Raw genomic sequence first — 27,307 nt, 5'->3', positions numbered from 1 at the left:
AACAGAAGATCATCTGTGAACAGTCCCTCTTGTGCTCATGGTGCCTTAAACTTACTTCGCGAAAGCTGTGCCTTGGTGCCCCCCTACCACCTCCCCCCACCCCGCCTCACTAGCAGCGGCATTGGAGACAGCCTGCTGACTCTGGTGACTTGTTGGCCTTGATGACCTTGGCAGTCATCCTCTGGCAATTGCAGCCTGTGTTGGCCCTGTTCAGGAGGGAGCAGACAGTGCCACAGCTGGCATCTCCCCAGCCATCGCAGCCTCATCAGATGCCGTGGTCGCTGGCAGAGGGACGGAGGACCTACTGCCCGTCATCCGGAGCTCCCTGAGAAGAGCCCGCAAAGATGACAAGCAGGTCGTGAGCCAACATGAGGTTGCTCTGGACCTCCCTGCTCGCCATTGATGGACCAGCACCTAACTGGGAAACTGAGTTCCTCACCCATCTCCCACACATGCACTGACCACCTGAGGTCATTGCCTGTGTGAGTGCTTGCAGGTCTGAGCGCAACCCCAGGAACCCCTGATTCTGTCCCTGGAGCTGCCTCTCCATGAGAATTGCCACTCTCTCAATGGAGGAGTCGGTGCGCTCAGCCATGAGGGTCAACGCAGTGCTTATACTCCGCATGGATTCCTTCACAACAGAGACAATGGTACGCATACCCTCATGGATCCCACACATCCCACTAGACATCCAGCATCTGCTGCCTAATGGATGGCTCCAGAGACTCATCATCTACCTTCGACCCAGAAAGCGGGTGTGACATCGGTGCAGATAAAGCCCGGTGGTCCTCTGGCGGCATGGGTGGCCCTTCTGGGTCCTGAGAAAGACTATGTGCTGACGAATCTAAGGGAGAACAGGACATGTCATTAGTTAAAGTCATCACTCTGTCATGTCTCACCTGGCATGCACGATGGAGCTCCACATCACAGTGCCATCATCTTTCAATGATCAATGGGGACTCCAGGTTTGAGGCTCCCATCAATTAAGAGACTACACTAGAATAGTTGCACAAGTCAAAACTTTAACCTTTGTACAGTGTGCTCTTATCTTCGTCTGACACCCTTGCCTCTCCACGACCAGTTGCACGGGGAGTGTGCCGGCACTCCACCTCCATGGCGTCCTGCTCAAACCTGGTCAGCGGCAGCTTGGATGGGTCTCCACCCGACCTCTCCAATTGGCTATGGCTTGTCTTCTGAAAGGACAGAGGAGCATTGATTAGTCCACTCTCTACCTGCAGCGCCATTGCATCCTGGCCGACCCCACCTTAGGAACACCTTGCAGGGCACATCCAAGTTGTGGCCCTCGAGTCGCAAGGCAATCAATCCCAGCTGCCAGGGCTCACCCCCTTGGCCAGCTCTAGCGTCATTGACAGTTGGCACTCAGGTTCTAACACTCCTGAGCTCCATGGGGGGACAGCCAGCCCTTAACACTTCTCCACACTGATCTACGCCAATATGGTATTCACCCTTCCTGAGCGCAGCAGGTCATTGAACCTCTTGCGGCACTGCTTCCGTGTGCACCGCACAACATCATGGCTGCTGACCTGCACTGCCACCTCCTCCCAAGATCTTTTTGTTAGTTGCGGTGGCCTCCTCCTTCCATCCCTTGGTACAAGAGTGTCCCTCCTGGCAGCCATCTCCTCCAAGAGGACCACAAAGCACTCATCCAAAAAGCGATTACTGATTGCCCACCCCACCTTCCCTCCCACCTGACATCTGCAGCCACTGCCGAGGCCATAGGTACCATCTCTGCAACGCAGATTGTGTGCTTCAAGAGGCTGCCTGTACTGTTTTTAAACTGGCCACCAGGTCACCATTGGACCCAGTGGCCAACAGATCTCCGCCCCCGCCCGGCCCTTCCTGACCAGTGGGAAGCCGCATTTCACAGGGGCGGGCCTTAATTGGCCGATCACAGTCAGGAACTTGTTTCTCAGCCGCTCCCTGGCTCGCCGATCGCGTCCGTCCACCGAGCTGAAAATTCAGCCTATTGACTATTCTTACGTGGCAATCTCTTAGGTGGGTGCTAATTTATATTTGATCATGGATGAAATCCTAGCATTTGACAATTTCACCTACTGAGATATAATTGCCTTTGAAGATTTGAAAGCATTAATGTAAACTCAATACTTAACTACATACTTAACTTAATAACTTAAGTTAATAACTTAATAACTTAACTTAATAACTTAACTACATACAGTCAGTGCTGTTGAAAATAAAAGATTTCATGGGTTTCCCCTTATTATCTTATTGCTTGTGCATTTTAAACAAGATAAATAACGCTTAAGAGAAACTTGCATTTATGTCGTCCTTCTCATAGGCAGGAAGGCATCTGAGTTCTTTAAATAAGAAAGAAAGGGATCAAATAGACATCGAGTTTAGGGAAAGGGGAGGGGAATTAAGAAGTTAGAATGTGGTAACTGGAAGTACAATTGAACAAGAAGGCTTGAAGGAGAATTTTGAAAGCACAGCAGGAGAAAGCAAAGCAGAGGGAACAGGGTCGACAATTCTAGAGGGCAGGAGTATGGAGGTTGAACAAGGAGTCAGTGCCTGTGGCTCTCAATGGTCATGTTCTTCCCTCAATGAACAATATATGAGAATGTTGTCCCTATGGCATATTACACCTTCCATGCCTTCCAGGGTCTGAGACACCTTTCTTTGGAATATCTTAGGTGCAGAAGCAATTCCAAATGATAACCTGTTAAAATAATAATCACCAAATTGGGTGATAAAAGTAGATGGCAATCTGGATTCTTTGTCCAGAGGAAGCTTCCAAAAGCTACTGTTTGCACCCAGTTTTGTGAAGAGGGTGCTTTTTGCTAATTACTGATGGCATCAGGTGGTTCTTACACTCTACTGACTTGTTTAATTGAATCAAGCCCACGCAGATTCTAATTGAGCCATTAAGCTTTGGTTCTGTGACCATTCCAGGACACCACTTCATCGGTATGGTTACTGGAGAGATGGCCCCCTTGTAACGTGTTCAATCTCACTCTCAGCTTTGTCTAAGAGTGGGTGAGGGACCTTCCTCACTGTGAAGAGACATATAGGCTTAGCATCTGCCGTTAGGGTTAGATGATATTCTGTCTTCAACTTTCCTAAGCCTGAAAATATAGATGGAAATTCCTTTCTGAGTACATTACTGGGCTGCTTATCAGCAATTTCATCATCTTTGTAAATGAGCCTCAGCTGCAAACATGCTTTTCTACTCAGTAATGATGACTCCTGGTTCTTTATCACATACTGGGATTCCTCAATATCTTTGTCCTTGCCTTTTAATCTTGCCAAGTGTTGACCTATTAATTTCAATGTAGTCCTTCCTGGACCTTGCAAATGAATGGAGGATGGCTGTAAAGTTATTTTAAATCATTTAACTTCATCAGATGATACTGAAACATCTGGTTGAGTCATAAACTCTCATAATATTTAAGAAGTATTTAGATATTCACTTGCGTTGCCATAGCCTCCAGGGCTATGGGCCAAGTGCTGGAAAATGGGATTAGTTAGTCAGATCTTTGTTGGCCAGCGTGGACACGATGGGCCGAATGCCTCCTCCTGTGCTGCAAATGTCTATGAGTCTATCTGCCCCAGTATCTGGCTTGAATTCTGCGGAGTAACCATCAACAGAAAATAATGCTCCAATAATTATTTTCTGTTTCATTAACTTCTCCTAAGAAGGTTACTTGTTCTTTTTTTCTGTGGCTCTTCCACTTTTTGGATTTTATTTGTTTTGTTACCATCTCTTTGTTCCCATGAGCTATAGGAACTTTGGATCTGCAGAGTGTTTTAAAGTGTCCGAACTTCCCACAGTTGTGCCACTCAGTTCCCTGTGCTGGGCATTCTTCCCATTTGTGGAGGGCTTTCTTGCCACACCAAGAGCATCTCAAGATGGTAGCTAATGCACTTCTTCTCAATTTTGTGAACCTTTGCTTCACTGCGCTTTCAATTTTTTGTCTGACAAATTGAATGGTTTCACTCATTTTTTCCAAGGGACATCACTTTCCCCATGAACAACCATCCTGTTTAGCTTCCTAAGCTTGGCCTGTCACACAATTTTTATCGCCTTTGTGAGAGTTAAATCGGCCCTCATTTGCAAAAGACCTGAAAGGGTTTCATCTAAGACCCTAGCTATTATACGATCATATATTAATCCATCTCTGAGGGATCCCAGAGTTGCAATTCTCCGTGAGTCACTATAGGTCATTAGTAAATGAATCCATGCATTCACCCAGTTTTTGCTTCCTTTTATTAAATTTTGCATGCTCAATGATCAAATTTTTTGCGAGCACTGAAGTTTGAATTGAATGTCTGATACAATTCCTCACATGAGCTCGAAATCTCATCAACACTCTTTCTTGCAGTAACATTGTTTCTATGGTTCCTACTGCATAGAGTACTGACCTGGTCCTTCTGATCTTTCTCATGCAAACCTGAAGCTGTCCTGTGTCTGGGGAATCTCTTCCTCCAACTGTCCCAGCATTAAGTCTGTTGCAAGCTTTCAGCACTTTGGAAAGATTCTGGGAGTGGCAATGTAGACTCTTGCTTATCCTAAGCTCTGGACCTGCTGCTTCAGTAGTTCAGCTTGTAGATTGTGGTCTGTACTCACTGGACTCCAGGTTTGTGTGTCTGCTTGCATCTGCAACACCTACAATGCTCTGTTCTCAGGTGAGTCTTCAAACTTTTTTCTTCTTGTCCTGTTTCGAAGGGTTTGTAGGTCTTTCAGGTCTACAGCCTTCTCTTTGAGTTTTTGCTGGCTCTGTCCGCTGCCACCATGTTTTGTCTTTATGAGGTTTCTTTAGGATTTGCCTATTACCCTAAGAATGCTACTATAGACTGTTACTCATAAAAAAATTCTTGTTTATTTACAGATCTATATACATCTCAGTACTCTACAGAACAGTTGAATTTCTGCTACCCACCAGACCTCAGTCTCTTAGTCATGTGTCATTGTATCATAGTTGCATCAGTAGTTACACCAGTATCAGGTGCTACTGATGTTAAGCCTTTACTCTACATGCCCCACCCTACAATTAGTGATAAACAATCTCATTCATTTCTGTTAAAAAAAAATACCTCTATAAATATACCTGAGAACTCAGGAGCCTGTTTAGCTGCTAAGACCCCTGAAGAAATCTCACCATTTACAATGCTTGCAGAAAAGTGTTGTCATTCTTTAACTGCTGCAGCCTTTTAAAAGCTGCATTCCTGTCATTCCCAGCATAGGAAATCTATCAGGGGTGACATTATCACTTTAAATTTCAGCCGCATAACAAAGGAGAGCCCTGCATGGAAATTTGCAGTGGATTAGCAGTTGATTAAAATTGTTGCGCAATATTCCCACTCTGCTGTAAACCCATCAATTAAAGGGAATTTCTGACCTGCATGAAAACGATGTTGATTGGATTGCTTTAAAAAAATCTTCAGACACTGCATTTTAAACTAAACCAAACTTAGGGCATTTGAGCTGTGAGGAGAAGTTTAAGCACCTCAGATTGTTTACTCTGGAGAAGAGCAGGCTCAAGGAAGATGTTATTCAAGTATTCCAAATCTTCAGAAGGTAGAAAAATTGAACTCCATTAATATGCTTGTAATTTCCACAAATTCTGGAGCCAGGAAACATGGGGTTCTGCTTATAAGAGAGAATGTGCGGAAAGATTTTAGCTTTATTTAGTGAGGAATGGACTATTCATGGGGGTAGCTGGAGTGGAAAAGGTTAAGCAAAATTTTGAATGTTAATTACACAGACTATCAAGCACAGAGGCAGGCCTGATGTTCCAATTCGTCTGTGCTGGTAATTATATTCCATGAGTTTCCTCCCATTCTATCTACCTCACCTCAGCCTTTAGTATAACTTTCTACATTTTCTCTCATGTACTCGTAAAGTTGTCTTTCGAAAGCATTGAAGCTCTTTACCTCAACTAATTCCTATCGGAGTGAGTTCTGTGTTCCAACCTCTGAGTAAAGAATTTTTTTCCTTATTTCCATATTGGTCACTATCTTATATCTATGACTCCTAGTTTTGGATTCTCCCACAAGTGGAATAATCTGTCCACCTGTACACTATCCAACCCATTCCTAGTTTTAAAGATCTTTATCATATCCCCTTTAAGTCTTCTATTTTCTCCAGAAAACATCCCCAATCTGTTCAATCTGTCTTGATACCTTAATCTCTTATTTTCTGATACTATCCCTGCAAATGATTTTTGCACTTTCTCAATTCTTCTATGATCTGTTTGTAGTATGGAGAGTAGAACTGCACAGTACCTTAAGGGTGGCATGACTAGGGTCTTACACAGGCTTAGGATAACTTCACTACTTTTGACTTCCATACCCCTAGAAATAAATCCCAGTGCTTTGTTAGCACTTTGAATTGGATGCTAACCTGATATGTTGTTTGTAATGATTTGTTTACCTGTATCCATAGATCACTTTGCTTTTCTATCCCACTTGGTTTCTTATTTTCTAAGGTGAAAGTGATGGGTAGAATTTTGCCCTCTTTGGGCGGGCTCGGCAGGGGATGGGCGGGAGCAGCCAAGAATCCAACCACTGCCCATGATCAGGGCCCCACCGCGATTTCACGCTGGTGGGCCAATTAAGGCCCATCCAGTGTGAAATGCGGCTAGTCACTGGCCGGGAAGGGCCGAGCGGGGGCAGGGGCCTGTCGGCCACCAGGTCCAATGACGACCCTGCGGCCTGTTTAAAAACGATCCAGGCAGCCCCAGAAAGGCTGCCAGGGAAGGACATCTGTCTGCTGTTGCAAAGGTGGAATTGAGTGTGGCAGCAAATGCCAGGCGGAAGAGCAAGTCGGGTTTTTCCAACGAGTGCCTTGCTGCCCTGCTGGAGGAGGTGACTGCCAGAAGGGCCACCCTTGTCACCAGAGATGGGAGGAGGAGGTTGCCGCACCTCACAGAGGGTGAGCAGCCACGACATGGTGCGGCGCACCTGGGTGCAGTGCCAGAAGCGCTTTAATGACCTGCTGTGTTCAGGAAGGGTGAGTATCGTCTTGGCATGGGTTAGTGTGTTCAATTGTTTTAGGCTGGCCATCCCCCCGTGGAGATCAGGGGTGTTAGACTGTGAGTGCCAACTGTCAATCATGCAGGTGCTAGCCAAGGGGCTGAGCCCGGGCTGCTTTGACTGAGTGAGTGCCTTGCGGCTCAAGGGCCAGGACTTAGATCTGCCCTGCAAAGTGCTCCTCATCTGGGGTTGGCCAGGCTGCAACGGCACTACAGGTACAGAGTGGACTAATCAATGCTCTTCTGTCCTTTCAGGAGAAGACATCCCATAACAATATTGAGAGGTCGCAGACTGGCAGAGGACCCCCAAACCTTCTCATCCTCTCCCGGTACGAGCAGGAGGCCTTGGAGCTCGAGAGGCGCCATGCACCTTCATCAAGCAGCCGCGGTGAGGCTGGGGTGTTGGACGGAGGTAAGAGTTCAGTACATTGAGGTGAGAATTTCAGCTTGTGTAACTATTCTAGTGTAGTCTCTTCATTGATGTGAGCCTTGAATCTGGAGTCCCCATTGACCATTGAAAGGCGAGTGCACCATGATGCAGATCTCTGTTGACTCACCAGGGTGCCTGGCATGCACAGTGACAGTGTGATGACTTTAGCTAATGACATGTGCTCCTTCTCCCTTTTAGGTTCACCAGCAGGCGTTCGCTTTCCAGATCCTGAAGGGCCGCCCCTGACACCGGAGGACCACCATGCTCCCCAAGCACCTGCATCACACCAGCTCTCTGAACCAGGCACCAGCGCAGATACCAGCACCTCGGTGGGCATTAGTTCAGCGGCTAGTATCTTGGTGCACATTGGTGAGGGCACTTTACACTCGCTTGAGGTGCAGACGGAGGTAGAGAATACCCAGGGCGCTGTCAGTCAGAGAACAGCTGGAGACCAGGACAATGCTCAGTCGAAGGTTGATAATGGGCCTCTGGAGTTGTCCATTAAGCAGCAGGTGCTGGACGTCCAGCAGGGTGTGCGGGAGGATCTAGCGGAGACCCAAGAGGGTATGCGTGCCATGATCTCCGTTATGGAGGAGTCCCTGCAGAGTGTGAGCACTCCGTTGACCTTCATGGCCGAGCGCACTGCCTCCTCCATGGAGAGAGTGGCGACTCTCATGGAGAGGCAGCTCCAGGGACAGAATCTGGGGCCCTTGGGGTTGCGCTCCGACCTGCAAGCCCTCACACAGGCACTGACCTCAGCTGGTCAGTGTCCATGTGTGAGATGGATGGGGCACGCAGTATCCCAGTAAGGTGCCTGTCCATCAGTGGCGAGCAGGGAGGTCCACAGCGAACTCACGTTGGCGCATGAGCTGCTTGCCATCTCTGCAGGCTCCTCTCAGGGTACTCTGGATGATGGCAGCAGCTCCTCCGCCGCTCTGCCAGTGACCGTCACATCTGATGAGGCTGTGACGACTGGGGAGATGCCAGCCATGGCCCTGGCCGCTCCCTCCCAGGCGGGGCCAGCACAGGCTCCACTGGTTTGAGGACGCCACCAAGGTCATCAAGGCCAACAAGGCAGCAGAGTCAGCAGGCTGCCTCCGATGCCAGTGCCAACGAAGGGGCAGCACCTAGACATAGCACCTGTAAACGTAAGTTTAAAGCACCTTAAGCACAAGAGGGACTGATCTCAAGTGATCTTTTGTTCCCCCATTTTTTTTCTCCTTTTAATGGTGTGACTACCAACACCGTTTTTTTTCCGTTCAATACTATGTGAGTTCCAACATAAAATTACATTTGCTTTTGTGTTATTGGCCTGAGTATGCTTCATTTATTTTGTGGGTGCAGGGTAGGCCAGTATGTAATGCTGGACGTGGGTGGATCGAACCTATATTGCACAGGCACTGAGTGTATCTTGGGGGCCAAGGAAAGGGTCACTTCTGCGATCCACGATGGAGGCAGCAGCCCTGTCATGAGGTGGTAGTTCTTATTTGTCAGCCTAGCTGAAGGAGTGTTTGATCAAGGTGTCCCTGCCTCCCTGCAGGTTACTAAGGTCTGGCTCCACACCCTCAGCTTTCCCCTCACCGTGCTCCTCCTCTGATTCACTACGAGATTCATCCTTTGTGGCCTGTGCAGTTGCGTCATGGACCTCTTCCTCCAGTGGGTCCCCCCTTGCCAGTGCCAGATTGTGGAGAGCGCAGCATGCACTATCAGTGACATCCATTCTGGGGAATATTGCAGTGCACCCCCTGAATGGTCCAGGCATTGGAAGCACATCTTGAGAAGACCTATGATTCTCCCTACCACTGCCCTTGTGGAGGCATGGCTCTTGTTGTACCGCTGCTCCGCCTTTGTTCTTGGGTGGCGGAGAGGCATCATGAGTCACCTTTTCAAGGGATAGCCCTTGTCACCCAGAAGTCATCCATATAGCCGGGCTGGAGCACTGAAGAGCCTCAGCATCTGGGAGTGTCTGAGGATGTAAGAGTCATGAGAGCTGCCAGGGTACCTTGCACAGACTTGCAGAATCTGCATCCTGTGGTCATACACTATCTGCACGTTCATGGAGTGGAAGCCCTTCCTGTTGACGAAGGCACCTGGCTGACTTGCTGGCGCCTTGATGGCCACATGTGTGCAGTCAATGGCATCCTGGACGGAGGGGAACCCAACAATCGCTTCAAACCCTCTGGCTTGCTCAGCCTGGCTGGCCTCATCCGTATGGGAATGAATGAAAGTCAATTCCCACCTGAACAGAGCTTCTGTCACCAGCTTGACGCAACTGTGGACAGCTGATTGGGAGACTGCATAAAGATCCCCCACTGTCCCCTGGAAAGAGCCGGAGGCATAGAAGTTGAGGGCCACTGTGACCTTCAGAGCCACAGGCATGGGATGCCCACCTACACAGTCGGAGCTGATCTCAGGCCCAATCATCTGACAAATGAGGGTCACGGTCTCCTTGAGAGGCGGAGCCTCCTTTGGCATTGCACCTCAAACATATTGAGGCAGCTGCATCACCGTCTGTAACCTTGGGAGCAGAATAGTGGCGTCTTCTGCGGCCCCTTCCACCATGGAATTCCTGCTGGCCCTGCGCCCCTTGTGCCTGTGGCTCTCCTCCCACAGGCCCCTCTCCTTGGAAGCTGCATTGGGACACCTGGCCTCCTCTCCCTTCTGCCCCTTTGTTCCTCCTCAGAGGAGGTGCCTCCAGCGGAGATCACAATCCCCATTACCATGGTAAGGGAATGCTGTCTGATAGTTGGAAGGATCCATGCAGTCTGAATCCTCAGGGGGCCTGGAAGACACCAATGAGTCCAGAAATGAAGTATGAAAATTCTAAAAAAAAAGCCCCAATCAGAGATTAAGCTGACAAGTATCAATAAGCCATCAGCAGCAAGTTATCTCCAAAACTCCTCACTATTCACAGTGACAACGCTGCTCACCCTTCTTATCCCACCCGTGGATGAAGATTTGCAAATTGTGGCCTGCTCGCCTGCCCTTTTTGCTAATGCAATGAGCGAAAAATTGCATGGGTAATGTTAATTCACCGTCAATTGGGCTGGCAAGGACCTTAACTGGCTCGTTAATTAATGGCGGGCGCGGCTCCGACTATCGTGCGCGCCCGCCGAGCAAAATCAAGTGCAAGTGCGCGATGATGTCTGGACGCTTGCCCGACATCATCATGTGTCATTTTACACTTGAGCAGGTCGGCCATGTGCCCACCTGCTCAGTGAAAAATTCTGCCCGATGTTCTTGTTTTCCCTACCAAAGTGAATACCCCACATTTATTTATGTTAAAGTTCATTTGCCATTTAACTACCTTGTCTACAAGTTTTCCAATTTCATCTTGATTGCTATTACATTCTTCCTCAATGTTAATCCAAATCATTAGTGTAAATTATGAAGCACAATGGTTCCAGTTTTTCTTGTAGTGCATTGTTTTCTATCTTCCTCTAATCCGAATAACTAACTTTCACCACAACTCTCTGCTTTCTATTCACTTTGCTATTCATTCAGCTGACTCCATTTTCCCCAACCTTTGTCATGCGCCTACCGTGTGGTACCATAACGAAGGCCCAAAATAGAAAAGATGGGTGATTGAAGTGTATTTTTGAGATTGCCCAGATGAACTGCAGTTTTCTTCCAGCACAATCTTCAGTCTCAATGAAGGATGGAGCAAGGTCTTGAAGTGATTGCAAAACAAGGATGAAATTCTTGAAACCAACATAAAAAACCTGTAGAGATTGGAGAGGTGGGAGTGTGTATGAATTAGAGCAGATAGGGATGGAAGCCACAGCAATGTGGATGAGTTGAAACTTGTAGATGATAATTTAAAGAGAGAGGCCAGTGATGAATTTTGAGTATTAATGAAAGATGTTTGTTTTGAGAGCAGATATTGGCAGAGGAAACTGAATTTGGGGTAGACCAGGATGCTGATGTTCCATACTTCTTGATTTGACTTAAGAAGGTAGCTGGGTGACTGACAGACTTGTGACTTTTAATACATTTTACGAGCATCCAGTAGAATTTTGTCTATCTCGGGCTGACCTTGATAACAATAAATCAGGTGTAGAATTAATTAAAATCAATTTTGAAGTATCTTTTATTAGATTTGGTGCAATCTGCCTTGACGAACATCGAATAAAGGCCAGTTTTCATTTTCAATTATCACCCGTTTAACTGCTTTTTTGCAGCGAATGTACATTTTCAGCACACAGCAGAGCTGATACAACACCTGGTGAAAGCTGAAAGAAACTACAGTATACAGGTACTTAATTTATAATTAATGTATATTTGACCTGGCAGTGCAACAAACCTAGAAGTTGAGGTAACTGAATGAATTAATGCTTTTGAGCATTGCTTCAAAGCCCCACCATATCCCCCTTGGAACACTGGTGGTTATCCATTTCATGTCATGGTGATACTCGCACCTCATTTTGTTCCAATTCTGGAGTAAGATCAAAATTACCTATGTTTGACAATGGTGTCAGGTTTTAAGATCTACCATGGTAATAACAGTAGATCGTACTACCTGTGATGCATCAACACTGAGTGTCAGGTAGCAGTTAATCAACCTAGCCATGTCCAGAAAGTGTTCACAGCCTTGGGCGAATGAGCACCAGGAGGAAGGTAATGGAACCCTTGATAGAAACGCCATCAAAAAGAAGATGGACTAATCCCTGAATGGTGTCCACATCCTGAAAGTGGTTACGCAGCTTCAGTACTTAACAAATCAGTGAAAGAGCACCTGAACTTTGGTGATATTTGAATGACGATGATGTCTGACAAATAATAACAGTGGAATTTGACAACCTGTATCGAGTTTCCAGTGGTTAGAAACTAGAGCACAAAGCATCTCTCATAATTTACTGCTATTTTAGTTTTTTTTAAAGATGTAATCAGACCAGATGACAAGAAGCCTGAAATATTAAACTGGTCCAAAAGGGAGCACTCTTTTATGTTTTGATTGAAACTTCAGGGATTGAAATTTTTCCCCTTAGCGGAGATGTCAATAACTAGGGGGCATAGATTTAAGGTAAGGGGCAGGAGGTTTAGAGGGGATTTGAGGAAAAATGTTTTCACCCAGAGGACGGTTGGAACCTGGAACACACCGCCTGAGGGGGTGGTAGAGGCAGGAACCCTCACAACATTTACAAAGTATTTAGATGAGCATTTGAAACGCTATAGCATACAGGGCTATGAGCCAAGTGCTGGAAAATGGGATTAGAATAGATAGGTGCTTGATAGCCAGCACAGACACGACGGGCCAAAGAGCCTGGTTCTGTGCTGTACAATCTATGACTCTATGAAACAAATGCAGAAAGAACTCTGCATTGCATCTATGCTATCTCATAAATGTTTAATTGATGTAATATTTTATAAAACAATGAGGTGAATTTTACATTTTATGGTGAGGTGCGAAATGCTGACCTGGAAGTTCACGGTCCGCCACTCCCAGCCCTGCCCTTTATAGACGTTGAATAAAGTCTGTTGTGACCAATTAGCAGCCACTCAGCAGGAAACCAGCCAATTAAAGCTGCATAGAGCTTGTTTCCTGACCACAAACCCGTCCCCTTGCTCCCTCCTAAGCTTGCAGTTAGTACACCAGTTTCTCTTGCCTGTTTTTAAATGCTGAACCATCGTGACTTGAGTTAATATAATGAGTAATGTATTGTTGAATTTTTGTTGCGACTACATTTACATTGTAGTGTGAACACCCTGTTGTGTGCATTCTGAGAATCGCACTGCAGGCCAGTACATCACATGGCAGAAGGCGTAGGGAGGCAGTGGTGTAGTGGACTTGTCACTGGACTGGTAATCCAGAGACCCAGTAATCCTCTGGCAATCAAATCCCACCACGGCAGATGGTAGAATTTGAATCCATCAAAAATCTGGAATTAAAAAAGTCTAATGATGACAGACCATTGCTGATTGTCATAAAAACTCATCTGGTTCGCTAATGTCCATTAGGGAAGGAAATCAGCCTGATCTGGCCGACATGTGACCCCAGAGCCACAGCAGAGTGGTTGACTCTTAAATGCCCCCTGAACAAGGGCAATTGGGGATGGGCAATAAATGCTGGCTGAGCCAGTGATGCGCACATCCCATGAACGAATAAAAAAAAGGGTAATGCTGTGGTCACGGCTAGAATTGTAAAGTCCCCCGGCTCTCAGAATCAGTCTTTATTAATCATTTTGAAGGCACAAAAATACTTTTAAAAGTGCCATTAAAGATCATACATACCAATTTCCCCAGCAAAACCTTCTGGTACATTCAACCATGGTCCCCAGTGGCAGGCCTCGTCTGCCATCCTTGTGCTGCCTGATCATTGCTGTCGTTAAACACCTTTTGATCCAACGCCCGAAAAATCCAACAGGCAATGTAAAACTGCAGGCACTTGGGTTGTAATTAGCTTTTAATTAGCTTTTTTAAAAATGGCGGGCAGGCTGCCAATTTCAACAACGGCCTGATTTCCATATTATCGGAGACCAGCGTGGTAACGTTGAGTTGGCGACCCGACACCATCACGCTGGATTTTATGTTAGCACGGGGGCAGCGCGCCCAATTTTCGAACGATAAATTCACCCCCTTTGGACTGGCAGAAAGAACAACATTCTCAATTCTCACCTTGTGTGGAGCACAAAATGGGTTCCATTGAATAGTTTTTAAAAGGCAATGCAGTTCTTATATGCTGGCTGATGATAATAAAGCCTTTGTAAATCAACAACTGCTGTTACCACTGAGTGTCATTTATGTAATTATGATATATCTGAAATGTGTTAAACTGACATACGATTGTCTAAATAAGTACCAATAATTGGAATGCCCATAACTGTCGGTTCAGTTCAAATATATTGTCATGGTTAAAGCTAACTAATATGTACTTAGTAGCATTTCATCACATGTCTCACTAACCTTTTATTTTGTTGATGAGACAGATTTACCCAGATGAAGGCCATTTTATTACAGCTGAAAAAAGCAAGCGACATATGTACAGTGCTGTCCTCAACTTTTTCAGAGAGTGCCTCAAGCAAGAAATGCCTATATTACAGAAAGAACCAGAGGAGGATGAATAGAATCGGGAACCATTTAAAATAAAAGAAAAAAGAAAGAAAACTCAAAATACCTTGATAAAGACAAAACTAATAGTCCAGAACTCTCAGAACCCAGCATTAAATACCACTGTTGTGGAAGTACAGAAGTACCAGGGCAGCTGCAAGAAATCTACAGGAACAGCACATTAGCGATTATGAATCTGATGACTGGCAAAAAGGACTTGAAATTCATGTGCCAGGTCCAAGATTATTTTCAAAGGAACAGTAAACTGTTTTGGGAGTACATCGACCTGTTAGTACCCACTTTAAAAAAAATCAAAATTCCAATTGTGCATTTGTCATCCACAGCTTTATGCATGTGTGTTTCATTTAGCTCCACTGCTATATATGTTAATACTTGATGAGATGGTAACAGACATTTAAAGTGCACACATTTATTTTATTTTTACTTTTGTATTGTCACTTGCACAAAGGTGATGGCATATATATATATTATGATGTACATCCTTTATGTCAGAAATCAGGCACTGTAGTTTGCAAATTTAAAACCATCCAGCTTCTCTGACATCGCATTATATTACATCAATTAAATAAACCAAATTTTTACAAGTCTTTTCAAAAGTAGAATGTGTTTGCAAAACATCTGTGGTGTTATCTATCACAATTTATCATGTGTTGCACATTAGCTTAACTCCCTGCATCAAGAGAACCTTGCTTTTGCAATAGATATATTTTAATTTTAGCTGACAATATAATGATTCACAATTTAGCAGAGATCAGGCATGCATCATCAGGCAATAAAAGCTCGGACATAACAAGTCTTTTATTGGCAAATTGCCACAACCTCAAATAACATTTGGGCTTGAGTGAATCTCTTCTCTGCAACAAGGTTGTTATAAATCAGGGTTACATTTACCACATCCTGTTTTACAATGCAAAAAAAATCATAATACATTAATGCCCTCTTTCAATTTGATTTCCCCAAAGGAAAAAACATTCACATACAAGACTTTTCAATGACTTATGGTTAAAATCTCTTTTAAACTCCATTATTGTTGCATCTTCCAACATTCATTCTTCAGGCAACAATTAGATACACACTCATGGAACTGCACACAATGTACTGAAACAAGGAGCAGTATCATTGGCATATATCTGCAAAAAAACTAGTGTCATTATAACTATAAATTTCAGCCTTGCCAGAGCGCCCTGGTATGGATCGAAATAATTCCTGAGGAATCTTTCTTATGTTATATTCCAGTCCTGCAGAGTAATTCAATTTTTTCTAGTCACATATCTACAAGTTAATGTGAGAACTTATCCAAAGGGAACCGATGATAACAATAAGACGTCCATAATGAGTTGAGGCATTCCATCTCCTAAACAGTTGCAAGTATGCCATCATGTGGCCAAAAGCTGAGAGACTTGAATCTTGCAGAACATTCAAAGCTTTCAATAAGCAACAAAATTTCTCATTCTAATGATAAAGCCTGTTCTTTACATCTTTGCTAATGCCAGTTTTACATTTGTAAATATGTAGAATATAAATGGTTTGTACAAAAGCTTTTAAGAAAAGGTATTTTATTTTCTGTTATTACCAAATCAAATATAGTCGATAAAAAGAGCAAATCAATTGCTAATGTTATATTATTCCCCTTCTTCCACCCTTCCCAAACACAGTCTTGTATTGAAATTCTAAAGATTACACAGAGGTTACACTTAGAAGGTGGAAATTTTTAGATGACTGAGTTACCTGGTATAATAATTTGGAGTTACAAAGACTTCAGTAGGTTACCTTGCGCGTTATTATTGAGTAATACAAAAATAAAATACTATCATGACTTGATGTGTATTTGTTGATACTGTGGCTTTGTTATATAAAATTTTAGACACTGCTTTATTTGTAGTTATATTAAGACATTTGCAGTACTGTTGGTTGAATGGTAAGAGATACTTGTAGGGAGATGCATGAATGGAAACAATAAAGTAGCAAATACAGCTGTCTTTCTCCTGGATTGTTAAGAGAAGGTTCCTGTGATGGTATTCTTCCATTCACCAGACCCCTTATGTAACTAATTTTATAACATGATCCTTCACCAACAATATAGTACAGAAAATAAAAAACATAACGAGGCTGATATTTGCACTTGAATTAATATTATTTTCAAGAAGTGTTCTCTGTTCATTCCCTTTGCAGGAAAATAGTTCTGCTTAATATTAAATAGAAAATGATGTTTCAGAACAAAAAATCTCTAAGAGCAGAGTGGATGAACTATACAGTGAACCTGTTAATTCAAAGTCACTTTAACTTGGAAAATTCAAGTTATCCAAAAAAACAGCTTATTTAAGCAGCACAAGAGGTACATTGCTTTGAAAACAATTAGAAATAATGGTCAATTCGATTGAAACAAACTCACATTAAGCTGACCATGTCAGCTCCCCACTCTATACAATATTGCTGATGTTTCCATGATGCTGAAGCCTGACATTTTTACCTGCATTACACACCATTTTAGCAAATAACAAATAAGCATTAGCCAAGGAAGCAAAGCACACAAAACAATTTAAAAAAAACTCATACACTCTGCTTTTTCACTTTGCCATTTTGTTAACAAATACACAAAGAAGTTAAAATACATGAATACAAATGCCATGCAAATATGATTATTGAGATCTCATGCTTAATGACAGTATCTTTTACTCATTTTTTTATCTACTAGTCAAAAATGAAATTAGCGCTATCTGATATCCATCAGGCTCGAAGATGGACAATCAAGTATGTTTCAAGTGAATAGGGGAGTATGATGAGGCTGTCGCCAAAGCGGCACTTGCTTAGCAATAACCTCACTGACGCTCAGTTTAGATTCCACCAGGGTCACTCAGCTCTTGACCTCATTACAGCCTTTGTTCAAACATAGACAAAAAAGTTGAACTCCAGAGGTGAGGTGAGAATGACTGCCCTTGACATCGAGGCCGCATTTGACCGAGTGTGGTATCGAGGAGCCCTAGCAAAACTGGAGTCAGTGGGAATCAGGGAGAAAACTCTCCACTGATTGGAGTCATACCTAACACAAAGGAGGATGGTTATCGTTGGTGGAGGTCAGTCATCTCAGCTCCAGGACAGCTGCAGGAGTTCCTCAGGGTAGTGTCCTAGGCCCAACCACCTTCAGCTGCTTCATCAATGACCTTCCTTCCATCTTAAGGTCAGAAATGGGAATGTTTGCTGATGATTGCACAATGTTCAGTGCCATTTGCAACTCCTCATATACTGAAGCAGTCAATGTTCAAATGCAGCAAGACCTGGACAATATCCGGGCTGCCAAGTGGCATTGCCCAGTGACATTCAATGGCATTACCATCACTAAATCCCCCACTATTAACAACCTGGCGGCTACCATTGACCAGTAGCTAAACTGGAATAGCCATATAAATATTGTGGCTACAAGAGTAGGTCAGAGGCTGGAAATTCTGCAGAGAGTAACTCACCTCCTGACTCCCCAAATTCTGTCCACCGCCTACAAGGCACAAGTCAGGAGTGTGATGCCTGGATGAGCGCAGCTCCCACAACACACAAGAAGCTTGACACCATCCAGAACAAAGCAGCCTGCTTGACTGGCACCACATCCACAAACATTCATTCCCTCCACCACCGACGCACAGTAGCAGCAGTGTGTAACATTCTACATGATGCACTGCAGGAATTCACCAAGGTTCCTTAGACAGCACCTTCCAAACCCACAACCAGTGCCATCTAGATAGACAAGGGCAGCAGGTAGTTGGGAACATCGCCACCTGGAAGTTCCCCTCCAAGTCACTCACCATCCTGACTTGGAAATATATCGCCGTTCCTTCACTGTCGCTGGGTCAAAATCCTGGAACTCCCTTCCTAACTGTAGGTGTACCTACACCACATGGACTGCAGCAGTTCAAGAAGGCAGCTCACCACCCCCTTCTCAAGGGCAACTAGGGATAGGCAATAAATGCTGGCCCAGCCAGCGGAGCCCACATCCCATGAATGAATTAAAAAAAACTTATTCAATTTGTACACAGAACAAATATTTAGAGAATTAGATGAACTTCCAGGGATTGGAGGCAAGAAAAAAACAAATTTGCGGTACACTGACTACACAGCATTACTTGCAGAATCAGAAGAAGCTCTACAAAATATTGTAGATCAAGTAAAATCTAGAAGCTTGGAATATGGACTGAATATGAACACCAAAAAGACAAAGAAAACGATGGTAATTAGAAGGAATACATTAGAAGAAACTAAAGTGAAGGTTGAAGTGGATGGTGTCACACTGGAACAAGTAGGTAAGTTTGTCTATTTAGGACAAATGATATCAGAAGGTGGCAGATGTGAAGCCAAAATTAGAAGAAGGATAGAGATTGACAAAAGTAATTTTGTAAAGATGAAAGACATGTTAATAACAAGAAACTTACGCTTGTAACAAGGAAAAAACTTACAAAATGCTACATTCTATCCACTTCCCTTTATGCCTCAGAAATCTAGACAATAAATCAAGATCTGTGGAAGAAAATAGAGGCCTTTGAAATGTGGATGCTAAGACATATGCTAAGCATTCCATATACAGACCATTAGACCAATGAAGTGATACTTGAAATTGCAAGAACCAAAGGAACTCCAAAAAGTGACATCCAGAAAAGAAAATGTCAGCATTTTGACCATTTGACCAGAGCTAAAAAAAACCGCAGAGATCTCTTCTAGAGGGCAAAGTGGAAGGAAGCAGAAAGAGGGGCCGACCAAGGCATAGTTGGATGACTGACGTCACTGAGTGGTTGCAGACAAAAGACAGTGGATGTGTGAGGGTGGCACAAAACAGATGAGCGCGACATAACCATGACGGTAGATCTCCTGGTAGGAGTAGCCACTAGCAGCAAATTAGATTTCCAAATTAGATACACGTGGCTAATAGTCAATGTATTGAAGGACATGGTTCTAATGCTAAAGACTATGTCAAGCCCCCATTTATTCCAATAGGGCCCGGGAGAGGGGGATGCAGATGGTGCCAGACACCGGGGCCCTGGGTTGCTGCTCTAAATGAAATTTCTTGTTATACCCCAGCCTGAGCAACCAGAGGCAGAGTTTCAGGCCTGAAAGACTGGCTTTTTAAAAAATTGGCACCTTCAGGCAGAGCTCTGATTTTTTATAAAGCTGGTCAGTTTGAATATTTGCTGTGCTGCTGCTTCCAACTTTTTGGGCAGCTTTGTGATTCTGATTTTTTTAAAAATCCTGCCAGAAAACCACGAAGCTGCCCAAGGGTCAGCAGCAGCAGTTCAGCAACTGAGAGAGTTCTTGCTTGAAAAACGGTAAGTCAAATATTTATTTTTGATGCTGGGGTGGGGGAGGGAGGTGAAGGAAGATGGTCAGGGGAGGATGGGAAGTATTGGAGGGGTGGTGGGAGAGGTTGGAGGTAGGTTAGGGGTTGTTGGAGAGGTGGGGGTAGGTTAGGGGTTGTTGGAGGGGTGGGGGGGTTGGAGGTGTTGGAGGGATGGGAGGAGGTTGGGGGCTGTTGGAGGGATAGGGGAAGGTTAGGGCCTGTTAGTGGGATGGGGGAGGTTAGGAGCTGTTGGTAGGGTGGGGGAAGGTTTCAGGCTTTTGGAGGGGTGAGGAGGCTGGGGGGTGGGTAGTAGGGGTGGTGTGGGGTGAGGCTGTATGCCAACCAGCCCGTGGTAAACTTTCAGTGGAACTGAGCATGTATCAAGAATCATGGTAGCCTACTGTGTGCTGCATAACCCTGCCATTACGAGGGGACCGCTCTTGCCACTAGCTATACAGCTAGCAGTGGGGGAACAGGGGGAGGAGAGGGAAAAGGCAGGGAGGTATCAATCTAGACAGCCCATTCCTGGTTGCACTGATCATGAAGAACTAATCCAAGTGCGATAACAGTAACCATATCACCAAAACCCCATTCATGAATAGTCCCACACCTGACCTTCCCTCTGTCAATGGCCAACACAGCGTTCACTTAGCCACAGAACAGAAGTAAAAGCCACCAATAAATAAACATACCAAACAAAACTTTTTGGTTAATTAAAATATTATCAAATTGCATATAAAAGTCAATAATCGCCCATCCCTTAGTTCTGTCTTCATTGTGCCTTGGCCTGCCTTAGTGCCCCTATGCAGCCCGACCCCAGTGGCTGCAGCATGGCTTGTGGAAGTGTGCTGACTTAGTGGAGGAGACTGCAGATAACTTTGCTGGATAACCTCAAGCAGTGCAAAGCCTAGGAGCCTGGGTGTGGCAGCGGCCATCAGATGCTGCATTATGATTGAGCCCACATGTGGGCAAATAGGTTTGGCCACCACTTCCACACTGGAAAGATGGACTGCAGGATCTGCACCAAGCCCGGTGCTAAGTTGGTGCCAAGTTGCTCTGCGCTCCTTTACATTGACCACAGGATTTCTGGCAAGCTTCCCAAGGCACATATTTTATTGCTCATACCCATCAGTATTTTTCAATAGGCTGCTCTATCAAAGCACTGATCTGGGTCCTCTGCAGCAGAACATGTGTGCAACCTAACTCTCCAGCAAGCTTGCACCTGCATATCCTTGCCCCTTTGCCCTGGCTATAGACCACTCATGATTGGTGTGTCATCCCACCTCTCTGCTATCCTCTAGATTACATGCAGTGTCAGTACCTGAGCTGGTGGCTGCAAGTGTGAAATTGAGTGACAGAGCGCTCCTCATTCATTGATGTCTTCTTGATTTTCCTCCACTGCCTGGTCAGATCACACTTCCTGGATATCTCAAAGGAGAAAGGCATGAGGGTAAGGAAGCGCTGTGGGCATGTGAGGAGGGGTGGGATAGGGGGTAAAAGCATGAAGCTGCCTGAGGGTCAGCAGCAGCAGATCTCAGTTACAGCTTGTAAATTTAAAAAAAAAGAGTGTGGGATGAGAGAGAAGTGGGATGTGAGAAGGAGGATTAAGTGTGAGAATATCATTGTCTTCAATGGTTTCAGCCCTGGTGCTAACCATGTCTTCAGCAGTGACCTCCCCAATAATGGCCAGCACCACCAAGGGGGTTAGGACATGCATGTACATTTGTCCACCTCCGATTAGCTCATGCTGCCTCCAGTTATGCGCCAACTTGTCCTGCAAGAGAGAGGAAAAAGTATGTCAGTGAATGTCATGCAATCTGTTTGGGTGATGTAGCTAAAAAGGAAGTGTTTCACATCTCCAGTTGAACTGCATGCAGAAGCTGTACTGGAAGTTAAATATCTGTCAATGTCTTCAACTTGTTTAATAAGATAAAGGTCAATTATTTAACCTACTGAAAATCACATTTACTTGCCATGTTTGGTTAAGTAGAACTATGGACTGCGTCATTGTCTAACAATTATTTAAATGTACAAAGGTCAATGCTACATCTATTAAAGTCTAATTATTAAATTTACTATTAAATTTGATGTGCCACATGCACATTGGATTCAGCAGAAGTTATAAATATTCAGACCAGCTGTATATGTAATTCTCTACAGAGTTTACAATATATATGAAATATGAAAGATGCAAATCGCCTACATAGTCTACCTCATATGTCTACCACAGGCATGTGCTAGAAGAATATATCATACACTGTCAAATCTAAATTGTGTTTGAAATATGACTTGTCTTGCATCTCTCAAATGAAGGGCACCACCTCTCTTACAAGCAAGCTGAATATAAATTCACCACAAGGTTAATATTGGATTTGAAATATGAACATTGCGGTTCTCCTCCAATAAAATGTGCCATCTATTTTACAAATATAGTTCACCAGAATGTACAAGTTCACTACAAAGTTTACAATGTATTTGAAATATGACCATGCTCTACTTGTGCAGTGGACTGTGAAACAGAAGTGAAAGTTAGTCCTGCCTGTTTAAAGATACATGGTAGGATGAGGAAACGGGTCAAGTTAGAAGGCAAGATCTTTTCATCTGGAGATGTTGGTTCCTTCTGCTAGGAGTAATGTGGATAAAAGTTTCATTCTCAGCAACGTCATCCCTCACTTAATAACCACACATACAGGACAGGGAAATCCAGACTCTTCTCAGTCTAAGCCCATTCTCCAGATTTACTAACGAAATTCAGAATAAAATTTGCATTCATGTCAAAGAAAATATTTTTATTCAGTTTACAGTTAATTAGGTTATTAATATAAATGTCTTAAAGAGATAATTTTGCAGAAATCATATTATTGTTAAGGCAGGTTCCAGCTTTTGATTATTAAGGTATGTGAGAGTATGTAGGCTTGCAAAATGCAGCTGCATATGAATGTTTGGAAATGCTATTGATTTTCGCAGTTTATGACATAAGATTTGATCAAGCAAGGACATGAGTGATGGGAAAAGGAACTTTAAAGGCCATAAATGCATTTGAAAAATCTCAGAAGTAATATTAGATCCTATGGAAAACTTCATTTCCCTCAAAGCACAGTTGACTTTTTATAATGACAGTGTAATTGGAAATCATGTAAAGCTTTAGTAGATCATGTATTTAATTTTTGTGTTTTACTCAAATACCTCTATCATGCTCAGCATCAAGGACTATTGGAAGTGAGCTTACTACCAAGGAAATGAAGTTTGACCTTCCATGCATACTACCTAGTATTACCAGGAGTCAACAGGAATCCTTTTTCCTGTATTTTACCTCCTTGGAATCCTTTGACTTCGAAAAGTGATAGTACACTTTCTCAGATCATGACTTAAGTTGTAAGCTGAAGAACTACTCTAATAAAAGTAATGGATAAGTTGTAGCAACAGACAGTATATTAGAATTTTACCTATAACTGATCTATATAAAAGTAACAAACAGTGCAACATTTTGCTCATTCTGACAACATACTAGAGTGGATCAAGATTGATAACACAACTTATATGTGAAGCTATGTCAGAACCATAGGGCTGGTGTAGTAATTATGGTTTTATTTAGTATGTAATGTACCTTTAAGAATAATGCTGGTTAGGTAAGATCACATGATCTGTAGTAACCAATAGGGGAGTAGCTCAAGCTGCCTCAGAGTCAGTGCAGTGTTAGAGCAGAAGTTGAAAGCACACGTGTAGTTGCTGCTGAGTACATAGTAAATAAAGAATAATTTTGATAGAGGTGGAAACAATCAGTCTTTTAGTGATTGGCAGTTTAAAAAAATCAAATGCTACTATTGTCATAGAAATGGACATGCGATGAGACAATGCAAGGAAAGATTCAAGTCGGCTTGCAAACAAAAGAAGATGCTGAATGAAATCTACAAAGTAGGAGAGCCTGAAACAACAAATTCAGACATTTACTCGTCGTTTAATATGAAAGTTGGAAAGACAGAACCAAGATTTGTCACAATGAAAGTAAAAGGCAAACCTGTTTGAATGGAAGTGGACACGGGAGCTTCCACTACAGTAATTGGGGAACATACCTTCAGATATTTGAATAATGGTGAACATCAATTAAGTTTAGAAGAAACAGTTGCCAAACCCAAACATATACAGGTGAAGGCATTCAAGTAAAATGCATAAACAGAGTAACTGTCTATTATGGAAGCCAATCGGCAAAGCTACCCTTGATGATGGGTAGCAGGTGAAGGGCCAAGCCTCCTGAGGCGAAATTGGTTAAAGGAGTTTAAGTTAGAATGGGCTGAAAATTTCCAGTTGAGAACAAGTGGGTTACCAGAGCTAATTAGAAAGTACACCGCCATCTTTAAGGACAAACGAGGGAAAATCCAGGGCCTGCAGGCCAAGATTCATGTGGATCCGGAAGCAACTCCTCGCTTCATGAAGGCGAGACCAGTGCCGTATGCCCTGCGGGTAAAAGTTGACATTGAACTGAACAGACTAGAGAAACTAGGCATTATACAACCTGTTCTGTTCTGAAAATGGGCAGCACCCATAGTCCCCATCTTTAAACCCAGCCAAAGCATCCGAATTTGCGGAGACTACAAACTGATGGTTAATAAAACAGCTAAGCTAGACAGACATCCCATTCCAAAAATCGAAGACCTGTATGCCAAGCTGGAGGAGGGACAATGTACACAAAGCTTGACATGAATCATGTTTATCAAGAACTAGGGCAGAATCTTCAGGTCAGCAAGCAGGGGCAGGCCCTGCTCGCCGAGGCGCAAAATGACCCGCTGTGACGTCGGGCATGTGTCCCCACGTCACCACACGTCATTTAGATATTCAGTTCGGTGGGCGTGCACCGGAGTCGGCTGTACGCCTGCCAAACTGTCAAAGGCCAATTAAGGCCATTTAAATATTAATTAAAATATTTAACTGAGCTGCCCATCTAATCTTAAGGTTGGCGGGCAGGCGAAGAGCCCAGGCGGCCTTCTCATTTATCATGAAACCTCATCGATGGGCGGGATGAGGTTTCATGAAGGTTTTTAAAGTTTAATAAAACTTTTTCATATAATTCATTGACATGTCCCAGCTCATGTGACACTGCCACATGAGGGAATGTCTTAAAAAAAATTTGTCTTTATTAAAATTTTTAAAAATCAAACTGATCTCCGAGACAGCTCTTTGCCTCAGGGTGATTTCTGTGCTCTTTCGTGCGCATGCGTGAAAGAGCGCAGGCCCTGACTCAGCCTACTCCCCCCGCCCACACAGGGAGCGCTCAGCGCTTCCGGGTGCGTGTCACACGTAAAATGGCAGCATGCAGCCGATTGCGTGCGGCGATCGGCTGCGCGCCTGCCCGCACCCGCTCCTGCCCAACAACCCGGGTTCTCCCCCTAGAGTTCGTTAATGCCTCCCGCGAATTTGTCACAATTAATACACAATTGCTTTTCGGTGTCTCCTCCATTTGTACCATCTTTCGGAGAATGATGGAATGCTTACTGCAGGGACTGCCCCAGGTTGTAGTCTATTTAGATGATGTAATGGTGGCAGGATTCACTGAAAAAGAGCATTTGGTGAGCTTAGAAGAAGTCTTAAAATGTTTCTTGCATGCTGGAGTGCTTTTAAAAAAAGAAAAGTGCACATTCCCAGTAAGGGAAGTAACCTATTTGGGTCACCAGATAGATTTGCAGGGCTTCCACTCAGTTGAGGAGAAAATGAGAGCCATAAGAGAGGCACCTGCGCCAAAGAACGCTTCAGATCTCACATCATTCCTGGGAATGATCAACTATTATGGGCAGTTCTTACCCAATTTGTCTACAGAGCTGGCCCCCCTGCATTCTCTACTCAAAAAGAACCAATGCTGGTCTTGGGAGGCACTCCAGAAAGAAGCTTTCATTAAGGTGAAACAATTATTGCACTCATCCAATCTATTAATGCACTATGACCAGACAAAAGAGTTGGCGCTGACATGTGACGCATCTTCCTACGGAGTGGGAGCAGTGCCCTCTCATCAGATGGACGACGGCATGAAAGGGCCAATAGGTTCCATATCAAGAACATCTTTGGTGTCAAGAAATTTCACCAGTATGTACACGGTTGCCATTTTACAATCGTTTCAGACCACAAACCATTGTTAGGATTGTTTAGTGAGGACAAGGCTATACCACCCAAAGCCTCAGCAAGAATACAATGATGGGCTTTAATTCTGGCAGTATATGAATACACTTTCATACATAGGCCTGGCAATCAAATCACAAAAGCTGACGTCCTTAGTCATTTGCCTTTACAAGAAAATGATGAGCACGTCCCAGTTCCACAAGAACTTGTTTTACTGTTAAATTTCTTCAGTTCCTCATCGGTATGTGCTCAACAGATCAGAGACTGAACAAGTCGGGACCCAGTCCTTTCTCAGGTATGAGAACAAGTGCTACATGGTTGGTCACAGGAGCCCTTATCTCACCAGTGAAACTGTACTTCAACAGAAGACATGAAATAACAAGCCAGGATGGCATCTTACTGTGGGGAGCACGAGTGATAGTTCCTCCAAAGGGAAGGGAGCCACTTTTAATTGAACTACACAGTGCCCATCCAGAAATTTTCCAAATGAAGACCATAGCATGCAGCTATCTATGGTGGCCTGGGATGGATGGTGAAATCGAGAGTTTAGTAAAGCACTGTGTGCAATGTCAACAACTGTAAAAGTTGCCAGCAACAGCTCCGTTATACCCATGGGAGTGGCCAGGTAGACCCTGGATGTGGTTACACATTACTATATTGGACCTTTCCAGGGAACAATTTTCTGCTCATTGTCGATGCCCATTCAAAATGATTGGACATATGTGAGGTGAAGTCACCAACGTCGGCTGCTACAATTTGGAAACTACGTCAGAGTTTTGCCATTCACAGACTACCAGAACTAGTCGTTTCCAATAAAGGCATTTACGAGTGCTGAGTTTCAATGGTTTATCAGCCTCAATGGTATTACTCAAACCAAAACAGCACTCTACCACCCTTCCTTGAATAGACTGGCTGAAAGGGCTGTTCAGACGTTCAAGGCAGGCATGAAAAAGCTAACTGGTGATTCCATAGCAACCAAGCTAGCACGCTTTCTTTTTCATTACAGGACTACCCCTCATACAACAACAGGTGTCATACCTGCGGAGTTATTATTGAAACGTTGTCTCAGGATGAGATTGAGCTTAATAATGCCGAATTTAGAGGGGAAGGTTGAAAGGAGTCAGGGAAGCCAGTAAACAAGACATGACTGGCATAGTCATGAGAGGAAATTTACCGTGGGAGAGCCGATATACATGAAGAACTTCAGGGAAGGACCAAAGTGGTTACTGGGTGAAATAAGTGCAGTGACTGGACCTCTATCTTACCACGTAGAGGTGGAAGGCTGGATCATCTGGAAACATGCGGACCATTTAAGAAAGACAGAGACAAATCACCAAAATTTGTTTCCACCAGTGATCATGACCGTGTCTG

General features: G+C 44.0%; 1 protein-coding gene across 1 annotated transcript in view; it reads left to right on the top strand.

Annotated features, from left to right (window-relative positions):
- dpp10 (dipeptidyl peptidase like 10) overlaps window positions 1-16,487 on the top strand; it is a 942,753-nt gene extending 926,266 nt beyond the window's left edge. Inside the window, exons 25-26 of the mRNA XM_078552405.1 lie at window positions 11,625-11,698; window positions 14,370-16,487. Of these exons, the coding sequence (XP_078408531.1) occupies window positions 11,625-11,698; window positions 14,370-14,507 (212 nt within the window). The 3' untranslated portion in view covers window positions 14,508-16,487. The remainder of the gene's footprint in view (window positions 1-11,624; window positions 11,699-14,369) is intronic.
- Window positions 16,488-27,307: the final 10,820 nt, after the last annotated feature.

The sequence above is a fragment of the Cetorhinus maximus genome, chromosome 11 (genome assembly GCF_964194155.1).
Source record: "Cetorhinus maximus chromosome 11, sCetMax3.hap1.1, whole genome shotgun sequence".
In the NCBI taxonomy this organism is placed as follows: Eukaryota; Metazoa; Chordata; class Chondrichthyes; order Lamniformes; family Cetorhinidae; genus Cetorhinus; species Cetorhinus maximus.
The sequence above is the reverse complement of the archived record's forward strand: the minus strand, read 5'-3'. Positions and strand labels throughout refer to the sequence as shown.